At 32.9% G+C, this 17,387-nt stretch overlaps 2 protein-coding genes across 2 annotated transcripts in view; both read right to left on the reverse strand.

The window, feature by feature from the left end:
- LOC21411997 (FT-interacting protein 1) overlaps window positions 1-1,082 on the reverse strand; it is a 3,942-nt gene extending 2,860 nt beyond the window's left edge. The window contains exon 1 of the mRNA XM_024170886.1: window positions 4-1,082. Within this exon, the coding sequence (XP_024026654.1) occupies window positions 4-851 (848 nt within the window). The 5' untranslated portion in view covers window positions 852-1,082. The remainder of the gene's footprint in view (window positions 1-3) is intronic.
- Window positions 1,083-9,212: 8,130 nt separating this feature from the next.
- On the reverse strand, window positions 9,213-13,238 carry LOC21408163. Its single transcript, XM_010106191.2, has 2 exons — window positions 13,099-13,238; window positions 9,213-12,256 (listed from the first exon to the last, which is right to left on the reverse strand). The coding sequence occupies exon 2, from the start codon at window positions 12,010-12,012 to the stop codon at window positions 9,460-9,462; it is 2,553 nt and encodes an 850-aa protein (XP_010104493.1). The 5' UTR covers window positions 12,013-12,256; window positions 13,099-13,238; the 3' UTR covers window positions 9,213-9,459.
- Window positions 13,239-17,387: the final 4,149 nt, after the last annotated feature.

Consider the following 17,387-nt stretch of genomic DNA (forward strand, 5'->3'; position numbering starts at 1 on the left):
CCCGTCTTGCCCCCTCGTCGGTCCCGCAACCGCGCCGCCACCGGCGGCCGCGTCTCCACCAGCGCAAACTCCGGATTCTGGCTCGGAACCTGCATCCGCATGACCGCCGCCGCCGCCGCCGGCGGCCCTGCCTGAGCGTAATCTCTCCTCGTCTCGAAAACCGGCGCCGGTTTCTGATGCGCCTCGAACGGGACGCCGGAAAACGTCCCCGACGGCGGAGGAGCAGATTGACCTCCGCCTCCGCCACCGCCGGCGGCGGTTCCGATCGAGTGAAAAGTTCTTACTTCCTTCTCCTTCTTCTTCTTCTTGAACGTCTTGTGGTTGTCGGCGGCGAAATTCGGCTCCGGAATTTGATCGATTTCCTCTTCGATTTTTCTGTTAGGGTTGATTTCTCGGAGAGGAGTGTCGGAGTTCTTTACAGCCTCAACATTGCTTGCGATCGGAGTTTCGTTGTAATCGGGAACGGCGTAGATCCTGAGAGCGATGTCGCCTTTGATTTGGCTGAATATATCGCGCTTATCAAGCGGGTATCTCTGGACAACAGCTTCGGAGTCGGAGAAGGGGACGGAGGCGCCGGAGATCTTGACCCGGCCGAGGAAGTTTTTCCGGTGACTCTTACCGAGACGGTCGTTGTAGACGGTGACGTCGATGGTCTTGTGGAGGAGGTCGTTGGGGTCGGCGACGGTGAAGACGAGCTTCTCGTTCCACTGTGGGTTGAGGTCTTTGGGCCTGGTCTGGGTCCGCTGTCGCTGCTCGTCGAAGTCCACTTCGACGAATGGGCTGGCCGAGCCCTCGCCGTCCTTGGGCGCCAGGTCGGTGGCATTGTGGGCTTCGACGATGAGTTTGGTCATGACGGTTAATGGGAAATGGTGGGCTGAGGATGACTTGATACGACGACGTTTGGTCTAAAGAAAGAGGGAAAGATACAGAGAGGTGAGGGAGAGAAGAACAGTAGGCTGTTTTGCAGATGAGATGTCCATTTGGAGTATGAAGACATAAACATATCACATATGTTATAGAGAGAGGAGAGAGAGTGTGTTTGGTGTTGTGTGAGGTGGAGCCTTTGGTGTCATATGGCTTTGATGTGAGAGATTCCAATGGGTTTATTACACTTATTGAGAGCTCGTTTGTTTTCTGTATTCATTCCTGATTTTGAATCATAATTTATGATTTTTTATAATATTTTTTCTCATAAAAAATACACGTAAAATGAGAATAATTCTGAATCATAATTCTAAATACACGAACTAAACGAACACTGAGTTTTGTTTGAGAGAGGAGCCCGTTTATAGCCTCTTCTTTTCGATTTAAATTTTTAATTTTAAATTTTTATAATAAAATATTTTTAAAAAGACTCATATTTAATTTTTTTTTATTATAATAAAAAAATTTTAAAAAATATCACATCTTAACTCAAATTAAAAATTTAAATCTGTAAAGTGAATTATATTTTAATTTATTTATTTAAATTTTTAATTTAAAAAAAAGTAATTTTATTTAAATTAAGATGTAATTTTATTTAAAATTTTTTATTATAATAAAAAAATTAAATTTAATTATTTTTTTATCATAATAAAATTTAAATTTAAATTGATAAAATAAAAAGAGTTTAATATTATTAGAATTATAACGTAGGCCTATTGAAAGAGATATTTCTTTGGTGAAGGTGGGAGAGTGCTAAAAATGAAACTAGGGGTGGTGAAAGTGATGTCACTTCATTCATGATATTGAATGAATGAATGAATTTCTTTTTTTTTTTTCTTTTTTTCTTTTTGAAGGAAAGCAAGAGTGCCTTTTCAATAGGATCTCTCCCTGTCAAGGAATTAGGCAGATCAATATTCAATTATTAAACTGTTTTGCGAAGGTTGTCAAGTCTTTGGCCTAAAAGGTCAGCAAAATCATAATTCTTCCTTTGTCTAGCCATAAAGATTGTCCCTACTTTTCCGTAACATTTATTTGAGCGACCCAATTCCTTAAAAGAAAGGAAAAAAATATGCACAGATATAATAGTAAATTTGCAATAAAGATCTAGCTTTTGGTGGTTAAATGGGAGCCGAATCAGCTTTTTGGATATAGATACAAATATGAGTCGACTCGGCTAAGAAGGTCCTACTTTTCTTTTCACATAAAACTGTTTAAACTTGTGAGTTTCGCTTTTGAAGGTTCAAACTCCAAGCCCAACACGTTGAACAAAGCAAAGTAGTTTTCCATTGGCATGTAGTTGTTCCGTGGTTAACACTTCAAATTGTGGTGTTAGTTTATTGGGGAAGTCTATGATAGGGGGCAGTACTTTTCGTAGGGTGAATAGTAATACGGTGAAGATGAGCTTATATTTAAAAAAAAAAAAGATAAAGGCATCAAAAACTCATATATATTCGTTAATTTAAATTAAAATGTAATTTTATGTGAGAATTTTTTACTGTAATAAAAAAAAATAACTTCTTTATCTTTTTGTCTTTTCTTAATTTGTTCAAAAGGTATAGGTGAAATTGAAACATATCTTTTAAAGTTTAAAGTTATCTTTCTAGTTTTACAATAAGAGAAATGTTTAAAATAGAGCTTTTTGTAATAGAGTGCCGTAGTGCATGTTCCTAAGCGTTGTGTTTATTTAAAATCAAATCAAAATGAAAAAGTGTGGAAAACTGATAGAATATTATACATATTTAATAGTTTTAAACAGAGTCCTAGCATTAGGGTATTTTGCTCATACCCTACCCTAAAAATATCTATTTAAAAATAGGTATATATACATATATATGTTAAAACTCTATAACATTATTTTCTAGTCGGAGATCTATGACCCTAATGTTTTTTAAAAAAGAAACATAAAAATTTTCTTAAAATATTTTTTCCGAAATTATTTAAGCGTATTTTATCCCTTTGTCTTCTTTTTCACAAAGCACAAAAAGGATGAGATTAAAACTTACTTTAAAATTAAAATGACTACTTATAGTTTCTAAAAGCAGTGGGATAAACTAAAACTTAAAGCATCTCTAATACAATGCTATAATTAATGTGTCAATTATAAATTTAATATTTGAGTGTAAAAATTTTTTTTAATGCAATGTTATTTATTGTGTTAAATTTTTCATATATTATACTTTACGGTAAATTTCCCACCAAGTATAGTATATAAAAAATTTGACATTTGATTACTATTAGTTGAAATGTTTAATCACGCGTTTGGTTAGTGGATTCGTATCATAATTCGGATTATGATTTGTGACTCGTTACAGAGTTTTCTCTCACAAAAATACACGTAAATCGAGAATAATTCTGAATACATGAACTAAACGTCGGCTAGTTTTCCATATAATAATGCAGCTTTTGCATTTTTTAATTATTTTAAAAATAAAAGTTTGCTTTTATAACTTTCAAAACTTAATAATTATAGAAAAAAGTAGATTTATAATTTCAAATAACATTATATATTGAAACAAAAATAAAAATAACATATCATATTATACTTTTTAATACTAAATAGATAATTACTATTTGTATTTGCATTGGAGATAATTTTACCTTAGAATGGGCTCAAGTCCTCCCGAGCATGGACTAATGTAGGACTTTACCTGAGCATGGGCTTTTTTACGGTGCCAAAAATACCCCTAGCACATACTTTTTTTTTTTTTTTTTTTTTTATAAGCAACACATACTATTTTTTTTGCCAAATATTTTGTCGCCTCTTTTCTATTTCTAAAGTTGGAATTGTTACAAAATGCTGGACTGAGAGACCAACGGATTTATAATTTCTTTCCATATAATACATCTTTTAGCGAACAACTCAAAATTCAAATTTTTTTCTTCAAAACTCCTCTCTTTATTTCCTCTCCTTTTCCCACTCTACCAACCCAAGGTAAGTTACGTCAAGTTGTCATATTTTTCTGAAGAGTTATTACTACTATTACTGCTTTAACTATAAGTAATTTGTCAATTTAGTCCCACTTTTAATTTTATTATATTACTCTCTATTTTTTTATATTTTTTTCATTGACACTAAAATTGATTAGAATTTCATAAATTTACCATAGGGTAATCATGTGTCAATTGTACGGTAACGTGAAATTCTACAAAAATAATTATAGTGAACTATTCAAAGTCCTTAAATCCTAAATATTTTATATTCAATGTAATAATTTCTTTAAAATTTTCAGTCATTATGCGATTGATATGTGACTCCGTTAAATTAGAAACCCTTCATCAATTATAGTTACATACAAGAATATAATTATATATGTTGTACCATATCGAAGAAACTTTTTCCCAACCATAAAGACCCAACTCAACGACTGTGCAGATGAGATAAAACAATGAGAAAAAAAAAAGGTCGGTTATTATAAATCTTATAAACTAAGATATAAGACCGGATATATTAGATGAGTTCAAATATTAATCGCATAAGATAATTGAAGAGTTTTATCATAAGAAAATCCTAGCAGTAGATTATAGAATGCTCATTTATTTGTTTAGTTGTAAAAACTGTCTCCAAATTGGTGTATAAAAGAGGAATTAAACATAGGAGTCCTTAGCCCATATTTTTGGCATCCATGTTTGAAAGCTATTATTTGCATAGTCAAATACGTCTCTCCTCAACTACTCCAATAGATATAATTCTTAATTTACAATGAGCCACTTTAAATTTTGGCTTTCATCTATTTTCACGCGTTTAATTTATTATTCCACGAGAGTGTTTAATTTGTAATGAGGTTTTTTTTTTTTTTTTTTTTGAGATTTCTTATTGTGAAATTTCAACCGTGAACAATATACACATATAGGACTGAGGACATGAATATATTTATTATATTACTTATATCTAAAAAGATACTTGTGATACCTTTTGACCTCTGCCATTGGACATAACCAAATGGGATTATTTGAGAGCTATATATAATCCGTTGAAGAAAAAGATATGGTAGGGGAGGGTATTTTAGTAAATTGAAGAAATATGTGAGGGCCTAGGGATGGCAATTCGTGTCACGTGTCGTGTTCGTGTCGTTTTTTAATTATTTTTTTTAAATTTACAGTCAACTCGAACACGACCCGTGACACAAAATTTTTTAAAAATCGCAACACAAACACGACACGACCATTTTACGAGTTGATACGACACGACCCGAAAATGACACGTGACACAAAATTGACCCGTGAATCCGAAATTGACACGAAAATTGTATACTTTTATTTAATTTTTTACATATTAGAAATAACTTAAAATTCATAACACACTAAATTACAATAATATCAATTGAAATTAAGCAAATAATAATATAAGATTTTGAGTATAACTATCATGATATCACAAGTTCATAATAAAATTTAAAATATGAAATGAAAAATATATATATTTTTTAGTTTTTTACGAGTTTCGTATCGTGTTTGAATTAGGCGGGTCCAACTTAAAATTGACTCGTATTTTTTGTGTTAATTTTAGATCGACTTAATTTTAACTTAAATTTCTTTTTTCTTAATCATAAAATTTATGTTGTTTTTGAATCGTCACATCGTGACTTATATTGTTGGCACCTATGAGGTGGAGCGGAATATGCGTAGGGACAGGGAAGTCTGCGTCAGAGGGCACTAAGTGAAGAGGGTTGCTTTCACAGTTGAGTTGAGTGATTGATTTTGATCCCTTTTGGAGCTTTGGACTGTGATTCTGTCTGTCACACAAGTTCATCTTTGCTTTTTCACCCGGCAGTGATTTTCTTCATTAGTGTTTAAAAAAAAAAACTTTTTTAATAAATAGTAGCTAATTTTTTTTAAATAAGAAATTTTTTTTAAAGACCCGTGGTAATTTAGGACCCGTTTATTTTGTTGATTGGAATTTATAATTTGAATTGAGATGTGATTTTATGTTAAAATTTTTTACTGTAACAAAATTCAAATTCTAAACTCGAATTGATAAAATGAACGAAGGGTTTCTTACCTATTATCTGACGACTGTAAAGTGATCTGAAAGCATTTCAGTTGACGATGAAATATACGGTGAAAGTACATACATATCTTCCCAGCTGAAGAAAAGTACACGTATGTATTAAGGAAAATGACGACAATGAAATCAATTTAATGGAAACCTTCTGATAGCGCATGACAAAAAAAAAAATCTTACCATTCAAGACAATTTTTTTTTTTTGTAGCAATTTAAGACATAATTTATACCATTCAAAAATCAGAATCATATTTAATGAAAAAATGACTTGATAAAAATTTACAAAATATTTTTTAATATATTTTATTGCAGAATTTTCCATTAAACTTCTAAGACAATTTAAAACAGGAAAATACGCATAACTACAATATTTATGAATTTGTTGTATTTTTTTTAGGTAAATAATTTTTATTTGATTTAACAGTTCAAAATTGTGTTTCATTTCTTTATGGGTTTTTGTTAAACTCATATAATTTCTCATAATTTTTTTTGGTGGTACTGGTGCATATCAATATTCCAAAATACTTGCATTAGCGTACAAACTAAACTAGTACCCAACTGAATTGCATGTGTCTTAATTTATCTATACGTAAAATACAAGAGATGCTGGTACAAACTATTACTTAAGAGCTAACTTCCCAAGTTTGTTCCGGACAATAATATCTGTCGGACATGAGAGTGGTTAAAGTTCAACCTTGAGCATAAATAACATAAAGAATTTGTGGTCCAATATTCCATTATTTTGTTTTAATTTTTATTTCCTTTTTTAAATGCATCTTTAATCTGTTGCTAGAATCGATGATTGGGGTTGGTGGTTTAGCATAATCAAACATGATCCAACCACAAGTCATGACCCCGCATCGATATATATGATGAAAAATATTATTAGTATTGGTATTATTTTTGGTTGATGAATATTAAATATAATATGTTAATGAGAATAATATGCGAAAAAAGAATGGAGTGGAATCCATGAAAGGGTTTTGGAATTCATGTGGTGTGTGACCTTATCTTTTGCAATTTTGTTTGTACATCATACCCACATGCAAAAGCACATGCTAACTTTTAGCCTTCTTTTTCTCTCTGTTGGTGTTGGCGTATCCCTTTCATGAAAAAAGAATATGCTAAAAGAGACTACTTAAGTGGATTAATAATTTGATTCCCTTTCCTAGTCTATTATATTTTCTTACGCATGTGTTCTGTTTTCTTTTTTTTTTAATTACAGAATTATTCAAAATTTACTTTTGTCGTCAATAAATTAGTAATTTTTATTTGTCCTCCCTCAATATATTTTTAAGTTTTATGATTTTTTTGGGACAAAAATTTTAGGTGACAGTTTTTTTTTTTTTTTTTTTTAGCAATTTGATTAAATTTTATATTTTTCCATCATGGATTGTATATACCATGTTATAACATATACTTTCATTTTCTCTCAAGAGAAAAAAAATCAATCTAAGTGGTGCTCATATAGTCACGAAAACTTTGACATATTAATCTTTTTCTCGCTTACATTGATCTGAGTAAACTCCTTGTACAAACTACAAAGTACAATACACTTAAGAGACGTTTGGTTCATGAATTAGAATTATTTTTAATTTACGTGTATTTTTTATGAGAGAAAACACTGTAGCGAATCATAAATCATGATTCAAATTATGGTTTGAATCCTCCAACTAAACATTCCATTAGTTTGCCATTTTTTTTATTCTTTTAAACTTTGGTAGATTTCAAAAAAACAAAATAAAAAAATAAAAAAAGACCCTGTCGCGAACACAGCCATGAACTTTTCTTTCTTCTTTTTTTTTTCCCCCAAACTTAATTAAATTGTCGTACTGTATTTTATTGATATATTTTTTTAATACCTTACTACAACAGATTGTCAAAAAAGAAAGAACCTTTCTTAAGGTTTTACCAAAAAAAAAAAAAAAAAAAAAAAACAGCAAAGATCTCTGGTCTAAGTGGCGCAAATGAAATATGAAGAATGCCCACCAAATGGTAGGACATCCTAAACTACACACCCCTCAGTCCGTATATGTACGGTTAATGGTCACCGACACTCTTACATAGTATAGCTTTATTTGTTTATTATTATTAAAATTATTGATAAAAGTGAAAGAGACTGCCTAAATTTAGCAGTTGCTCAGTCTAGCCAATCTAGAGTATGATCCAGTAACGTGTCAAAAGAACAAATGATATAGCAGGAAACCCCTTCATGTACAGGCAAGTATTAGTCTTTGGTATGTGGAATTAATTACAACTTTTTATTTGTTTATTGATCTAATTTGTTCCTTTGTTTGGGATCGAGGAATATTATAACCTTTACAGGGTAAGATAACAATTAGAAGTTTTCCTTCTGCCAATTCAATCAAATGCACTCGTTTTTTCTTTTTTTTTTTTTTTTTTTTTTTTTTTTTTTTAAAGAAACATGTTACATATACTATGTTGCTTGGAAAGTTCGAGGTAACTTTATTAAAGACTGCTCAAAGTCACCCAATCATCCACTCTAATGTCTGCACTGTTACTGTTCACAACCAACGTTTTGCAGATCGGAGAATATGCAATTCGTGTCTGAATTTCGTCGATTTATATTGAAGTGGCCTCTCAGAGACATTGGCAGTTGAAGTACAAGAATAGTGTTCGAATTAGAACATATATTCAATGATGCACAAAAAAGACAAGCGTCCTTGGTGGTAGGATCAGTGGAATATATATAGAAATCATTTCATAAACAGAATTCTAGACTTTCACTTCATTGTTAATGATATTATGTAAGGTCCAAATTAAGTGCGCGCACATGGGGGGCCAATTCCGGCTGCCAGAGATTTGGAGGGTCAAGGTTTTGCCAAGATCCCCGGTGATTTGTTTTTCTCTTCTTTTTTATTTATTTTAAACTTAGAGGTGGGAGAATTAAACTCTTCACCTTATAGTGGGAGAATCAAACTCTTCACCGGCGGATATGAAATTATTTTACGCTAAGCCTGCAACCAATGAGACTAAAAAGTTGGTGTTTTGTATTTATTACTAGCTAAAATATCAGTATTGCTAACTCTATGAGACTCAATATATATATATATATATATATATATATATATATCTGATGAAACATTAGAGTATTAATTTTTTTGTTCAGTGTTTGTAATAGAAAGTGCTTTTGCAATATCTAAAAGATTGAAAACAAATCTTGTTAGTACAACAAACTGTACTGAAGTAACTTCAATGTATCAACTTTCATACGTGAAAACCATTGTTTAGAATCAGTGATTGTTAAAACATGAGCTATCCACCGGCAGTCATTATATTCACAAAACAAAGTACTGAGATGTACAGAAGCTCTTTCTTAGAAAGCATTAGAAATGGCAAAAGAATCATGTAAAAAAACATATTATCTCAACCAATATTTATGGCTGCTTCTTGTCTGACTCTTAACTACTTAATGAAGTTAAACAATTGAACTATAAGAAATCAGAGGTAAACTTCAGCTTAAAATTTTCAGAACTCGCAATCTGTAAAGATATATAACTGAAACTGAAAACCTAGCGCCAAGAAGTCCTCTGTCTGAAGGAAAACTGAGGAGAATCCCACCCTCCTTCTGGTTCTCTCCTCTTCGTGCCCGCGGCAGGGACCGAAACTTGCTGGAAACTCCTCATCTGTTCTTCCAATGTCAAATTACTCGAAGGCATACAAAGTTGACCTGCATTTGCTCCCCTGTTTACATTCACCCCATTGTATGCGTCAAGATTGGGCCTTGTGATAGCAATGTTGTCGGGATTTGATCCATGAGGAACCTGGAAAACATGATTGGGAAAGGCAGAAACACCACCAGAACCTAACACTTGTGATATGATGGCAGTTGCACGTGGATCCACCACGTATGGTAGGACGGTGTGCGAGCCTACTGTTGACGATGCACCATCTTTTGGGTCAATCCTGAAAGCATTAAGTGGGGGTTGTGCATACGGTAACTGTGGCTGCAGGAAAGCAACCCTTTGTAGTTGTTCATTTGAGGGAAGCATGTTGGGTGCTGCAACCAGAAAAGGTTGAACATGACCTGGGATAAAGCCCGGCATAGAGAACAAATCCGTAGAATAAGGAGATCTGAAACTTCTCAAGTCTTGGTGTTTTGAATTTTCCACAGAGAAAACTGGAGGACAATCTGATCCCATTCTTTTCAACGCTTGGGTGCCTTGACTAGGTGGGCAAGCAACACTGCATGTATCCACAGAAGTTGGATTGTCATTCAAATCAAAATCCCTTACAGAGTGCCTTGGTAATGAAGTTGAAAGAGGCGATTGATGACAGTCATCGTCATTTCCGCTAACGCAATTAAGATCAATATCTAACTTTCTTGCTTGTGAAGAACCCATCTCCATATTTGAAGGGAAACTCAACTCTGTTACGGCAGATTTATCTTCAAGAGATTCAACATCAAAATCAGCTCCTGTAGCAGCAAGATTGAGATCAATCATTTTAACCACTGAAGGCATTTCACTGTCATTCTCAGCACTCGTGGACAAGGCCTTATTTTTGATGCAATTCTTGGCGATTGAAGTTGGTTGGAAAGCACTAGTTTTAGTAGAACCCATCCAACCACCTACATTCCCTTCTTTCTTCACTTTAGGTGCTAGGAAGTCTAAGGGAATTCCTGGTTTAGCCATCACAGCTTTTGGCTTTGACACACTTCCCTCAAACTTATTTACAGTTTCTTTTCCCGACTGTCCAAGGTATTCCCAGTCTTGTTCAATGACATCTTCATTAAGATCGATTTTAGAGCCGCGGCCACAAGATGATAAACCTACAGATTTTGTAGTTTCGCAAGACAATTCTTGCCCATGAAGACCGCCATTAACTTCATGAAACACTTTGGCACCCATGTCTGGTAATGGTTCTTGTTTGCACAGCTGGATCACAGACCCAGTTTCTGTTAAGCAACTTTTTCTATTAGAATCTACAGAATCGATGTAGCTCTGACGTAACATCTCACCATTTCTGCCTTCAGCAGAAGAAGAGCTTCCTGAAGCCTCAAAATCTTGCTCCGCTTCGCTTGCAACCGTGGGAGACACAATAACCGCATCACCATGCTCATGAAGAACCTCTGCTTTACTATGAACATCAACCTTCTCATTTCCCTTCTTAAACAGATCGGATTTCGAAATATCATTATTCTCCACTGTAACATAGTTATTGTCTGAACTCATCCCTGCCGCATTATCACCATTCCTTGTTCTGACACCAAGGGTTTCAGAAGTTTTAACCATATCGCTCCGTTTTCCAGGTGAAACGGTGTTTTCCAGCTTACCTTGAGGATTGCATATTGCTCTACCTGGTCGTGAACTCGTAAAAGCAGCCTCTTTGAGATTGCTCTTTAAGTCGGTGCAAGTGGAAGTATCCATTGCATCAATTTTGCTACGCTTGCATGACTGAGTGTCCAACGACGTATCCTGACAGCTGTCATTTGACGAAGATGGGAGAATGATGTGTGATGAATTTGAAGACGATGACTCGGTTTTACATTGCTTATCATGAAAGACTGCCCGCATAACAGTCCTCGATCCATTTTCACCTGAATTGGGCCAACATCCGTTCGTTCCAGCATGTAAGTCTCTATCAAGCGGTTGTCCATGGTCTGAGTCAACATCAAACTTCATGGAAATTTTCTTGAAATTAGTAACTTTTTCAGCAGAACATGCAGATGCTTCACTGTTCTTCAGACACTCGTTGCTTCCAGCTCCATTACGATAGGGAGAAACCATGGAAGTTCCTTCAGGAAGAATTCGTCTCTCGAGTACTGAATGTCTCACTGTGGAAATAATAAAAGACGGTCTCAAATCATTACTAATTTCCTTCACACAACCTGAGGGAGCAATGCGATCGTTCCTTTCAATTCCTGGAAACTTTTCAGCTTTGCAACTACCAATTTCGCATTTACAATTTTGCACATCTTTCTGTATCTCAACATTCGCATCAGCCAATCCTTTACGACAATAAGCTAAGCCATTTGCCATCTCTAAAAGGCTTTGCTTCTGGGGCGAACAGGTGCGCCCAGCATTACTTTTTGTTTCACTTCCCTTTAAATCATGGTGGTCCATGAGTAACGTGATGAAACCCACGCAGACAATGAGTAATCACAAGAAACCTGGTCGTTCTGTTCACCAAAATCACAAGCTGCTTTAAGCAACAACGCTAGAAATCATGAAATGAATGACACGGACCGAGCCAAAGGAAGCTGACAAGTCCATTAATTACTTAAGCAGGATTATGGAATGCAGAGCAATTCCAGTCTGTGAAATTAGAATCAACAGAACTCCAAGATAGATATGGCCAAGTGCATTTCTGCAAAGAGAAGTTCATCCTAATATATTAGCTCACTTGCATTAAAAGACAAAGATAGTTTTCAGAGTGCAGCAGAGGAAATAATCCAGATTCCAAGATGACATACTCCGGAAAATTTTTGTTGGGAGGAGAAAAAAAAACCCAAGACAGGTTTCATTAGGCATTATGTTTACTTCAAGACCCAGCAAACAGTAACAATCAAAGAACACTAAAATTATGTAAGACTAAAGAGCATAAGAAACAAACCATTACGCTGCAATCAAAATAAATGCTTATCATAACCGAAAAATGCCATTCCTAATAAGAGCTAAATACAAGCAGACAATAAATGTAAAACTGCAGAAACATAGTAAGACCCCAGATCGTAAATGAACAAGATTTATCACTTTACTAGAACAGCTCTCTTGAATTGCACACGACCCCACGAATTACATTTGGCTTATTCCAGAATCAGCAATTGTACTCTCACCATCTATTCTTAAGATCAACAGTCATCGATGTACATAAATTACGCTAACCTTTTTTATTTAAGGAAAAACAAGGAAGAAAAAAGAAAAAATACCCTTTGTCTGTATGACTTTATTCACTAATGACTTTAATCTTACGAACAAAACTCCATACAATTATTGAGAAAAACAACTAAATTTTTTTAAAAAAAATTATAAACTTCTTACAACTCCATCAAAATTTCTCCGCAAACCGAATCGAGAAAGAAAGAAACAATTCATCAAAATGCTTCCGATTCAGATTCAGCTCATAAAAAACACGACCCACAAAGCCAAACAAGACACAAATAGAAAGACCGTTAGAAGAAAACACGTGAAGATGAAAAGGAAATGAACCTGGACAATCGGGGAAGATCAAGAGAGAAAAGGAATTATATGTTGTTGGGGTGGAAGGCAGTGAGTAGGGTTTCTAAGAAGCGCAGCCAAAAAAAGAAAAACGAAAGGAAAAGGGAGAGAACGAAAGAGTGAAAGAAACAAAAGACCTCCAATTCCAAAGCTTTCTCTTTCTTAAACTTTCTTTTTCCTTTTGTTTTGTTTTTGGTTTCTGTAAAGTGTATTTGGCCACTCAACCCCACAAAAAGTCCAACCAACCAAACGGATCCTCCCCTTTTCTCTCCTCCAAGAGCTGGCTGGCTGTAGAGAGAGAAGTTAGAGAGAGAAAGAGGAAGGGGAGAAGATACCTGAAATGACGGGGACAACAAACATTAAAAAAAAAAAAAAGGAGAGAGAGAGAAAATAATTTAATTTAATTTAATTTATTTTATTTCGGGTATTGGAAAGAGAGAGAGAGAGAGAGAGGGGTGATGGAGTGTGGGGGAGGGAGACAACCATGAAAATGAGTGCGTCAGAGACAGGCGGATGATGATGTGATGGGAAATAGAAAAGCTAAGCACTGAAGCAGCAAGTAGCAAGCAAGCACCAGCGGCCAGCCTGATGTGCTGGGGTGGGGCCTACACATAGTACGCCTCTGACCAATGTGGGGTCCATTTTGGCTTCCTCATTCTCTGATCTGGAGGACCAAACCCAGGTGAGGTGCCAGTAAAACTAAATAGTAATGGCCTGATGGGCCTGTGGAGTGTGGAGTGTGGACCCTTTCCCACTTTTTACTACCGCTGCCACTGCTGCTTGGTGGGACCCTTCCCTCACTCCCGCCTAACTCAAAATCCTCTACTGCGTTTGTCCTGGCCCACCCGACCCTACGTCTTTTTCCCAGTAGAAAATTGCCGGTGCCTACTCTGCCATCACATATTATGAGTCCGTTTAGTTCGTTAATTTGATATAAGATATAATTTTATATATGAGTTTTTTACTGTAATAAAAAAATTAGATGTGACTATTTATAAAAATTTTTTACTGTATCAAAACTCAAATTCTAAACTCGAATCATCGAAATAAACGGGGCCTATATCTCGTACAGTTTGATCCATTTGAGTTTTCGATTTGAGTTAAATATAATTTTATGTGAAAAATTTTAATTGTAATAAAAAAATTAAGTCTCGTTCATTTTGTGAATTCAAGTTTTTAATTTGAGCTAAAATATTATATTTTTTGAGAGTTTTTAACTGTAAAATAAATTAGATATGACATTTTTTGAGAGCTTTTAACTGTAAAAATCTAAAACTAAAAACTTGAATCGGTGAAATGAACTTAGTTGTGATTTTTTATGAGAGCTTTTAATTATAATAAAATTAAAATTAAAAATTCAAATCGGTAAAATTAATGAGGCCTATAATTTTAACATTTTAATGAAAAATTATTCTTTAATATGATGTTATTTTTCTTATATTGAATTTGACAAATACTTAATGATAATTTTGGCATTAAGTATTGTATAAATTAAATTTTAACATTTGATTATTATTGAGTGATGTATTAATTTTCTCTCTTAATCATTACTATATTATCGTTTTTCAAATTATTTTAATATTAAAAGACTATTTTATAAGTTTCAAAACTTAAATAATTATTCAAAAAATACATGTAACATTTTAAATAACAATGTAAATTGTGGTATAAAATATAAGTTATTATCAGTATTTACATTTATATTAGAGATGATTTAAACAATATAACTAATAGAAAAATGAATCTCACATATGAGAAGTGTACTACGGGACATGTATTCTTCTATTAATGTATGGTACTAAGCACCATCAAATTTATAAAGCATTATTTTTTTAGACAGACACTACAAATTCTTATATCCTAATAATATTGCACTATTTTAGTCATTTACTTCCATCCAATTATACCATATTATATAAATTAAAGTATAATGATATATCAATTAAAAAATCATATCAATTAAAATATTATTATTAAGGTGAGATGTTATTACTAGTAATCTCGAAAAAAAAAAGGATGGCAGATCAACTGAATTCTATATTATTATTATTTTTATCTGGTATCAACTGAATTCTTTGAACTCTCTCTTTTTTTTTCTTTTTTCTTTTTTAATAAAAATTATAAATAAGATAGAAAACCCACCGAGTATGGACCCTGAAGTCTGGATCCCACCTTCTTTTATCTCTTTCTTTTTTCACACCAAAAACAAAAATAAAAATGCTTGTAGGGTAGTGTGCATATTTTGCTTATGGTATCAGAAAACCAAACAGCCGATTTGTTATGTGATAGAAAAAATAATTGAATATTACTATGGTACCAATTTATTCAGGAAAATCGTAAGTGGTTCCAACTTATTGATATTTTATTGATCGAACATAATATATGCATAACAGATCTAAATGTTATTTTCAATCATATTCTAGTGAATTAAATTTTCATATTACTCAATATCTTAAGTATTATTTTGTACGTAAATAATTAGAAATTGACTAGCTGATTGGTTAGGTTTTTTGGAAACATTGATGGTAATTAGAAATGCATTTTTACTCCAACAGTAAAAACTATTATTTTTAACAGTTTAATTATTTTTTGAACGGTTAGATTTGTGTTAATCCATATTAGAATTTTACAATGATGAAAACATAATTTCCACAGATAATGTAAAGTAGCAATTTTTACTATAAATGCACCATTCATTTTTAGACCATCTTCAAAGTAAATACTAATGCCAATTGTATATTTAACATCAAAAGATATAATATGGTATGTTATATTTGATTTTGATCTAATTCAAAATGCTATTTGAAATTCTAAATCTATTTTTTTTATAATCATTAAGTTTTAAAAATTGTAAAAATAAACTTTTATTTTTAAAATAATTAAAACTAAAAAATGCAAACGTTGTAATGATTACATGAAAAAAACAAACATTTCAACTAATAACAATTAAATGTCAAATTTTCTATATGCTTACTTAGTGAGAAATTTATCACAAAATATAACATATTAAAAATTTTAAATAATAAATAACATTATATTTAAGAATATTTTTTACACTTAAATATTAAATTTATAATTAACACATTAATTATATCATTACATTATATGCTCTTTTATCCCTTAAAAATTGATAAAGTGAAAACTAAAAGAAGAATGAGGGTTTATGCGGTGGCTTTATAAGAGGCTTTATTCGTCCGTACGGGTGAGGAGTGAAGACCCACTTGACTCGTTCTCATCAATTGAACGGTTAATTCAACGAGTTATTATTCTCAATCAATAAAGTAGATCTTCCAATATATTTTTTCATAGGCATGAATGAATTAATAATTAATGAAGTAATCTGTGGCTCCAGCCTAGCATATTGGCATACTCATGTTTCAACATTTTTTATTTGCATTTTTTTTTTCTCTTGAAAATTCCTAAATCTGATTCTGACACAGTAAGCCAAAAGCTTTCGAGTCTTTTGCGTTGACGACTCAATTTCAATTTTTCTACTCGTCTCCTTAGCTAATCATGATTCTTCAATTATAGAATCAACGACTAAGATTTACCATTCATTCATTTTTGTGGATTGTCCTTGCATTAGTTTATTCATAGACCATGTTCGCAAATAACGTGTATATATATATATATATATATATATATATATATATATCAAAGAAAAAGAAAATAAAATAAAAACAGGACGTACAGAAGCACTTGGTCACTTGGTCCCAACCGAGGATTAAGGTGGAACTTTATATTATTTTTTATTGCTCAAGCAAGCTAGTCAGCTAGAGATGAAAGCAACACCTTTTATTTATGATTAAAAATTTTAGATAAGGGACGAAAGGGTCAAATTGTATAATGATATTTTTAGATAAGGGACAAACTAAAGGGTCAATTTTTATTTGATAAAAAACACAGATCAGCATATAATAAGATAGTGATAATTATCTAACAATGAAGCCGCCTCACTTTTTTTTTTTATTCTTAATCGAGAGTTTTTTTTTTGATAATTAATTCTTAATCAGAGTTACGAAAACGAGAACATCTCGTCACCATTGTAACATGCCGTTTCTAATTATAAAAAAAAAAAAAAAAAAAAAAAACATGCCGTTTCTCACACTCGAGAAAAATGCGTGTTGTTTCTCACCAATCTCTCTCTCGCCTTAAGAGAAAAAAAAAATTGTTGTTTACTACATGATGACAATATCGTGACCAACAAATAAACACGTGTTCTTTTCAATGCACGACATCTCGTTTCTCACAACAAAACAACTTGTATATTATGAAACGGA

Source organism: Morus notabilis, unplaced genomic scaffold (genome assembly GCF_000414095.1).
Source record: "Morus notabilis unplaced genomic scaffold, ASM41409v2 Scaffold485, whole genome shotgun sequence".
Lineage (NCBI taxonomy): Eukaryota > Viridiplantae > Streptophyta > Magnoliopsida > Rosales > Moraceae > Morus > Morus notabilis.

Excerpts from the sequence above, each read along its gene's own strand:
- LOC21408163 (XM_010106191.2), bottom strand. The coding sequence starts at position 12,012 with ATGGACCACCATGATTTAAAGGGAAGTGAAACAAAAAGTAATGCTGGG.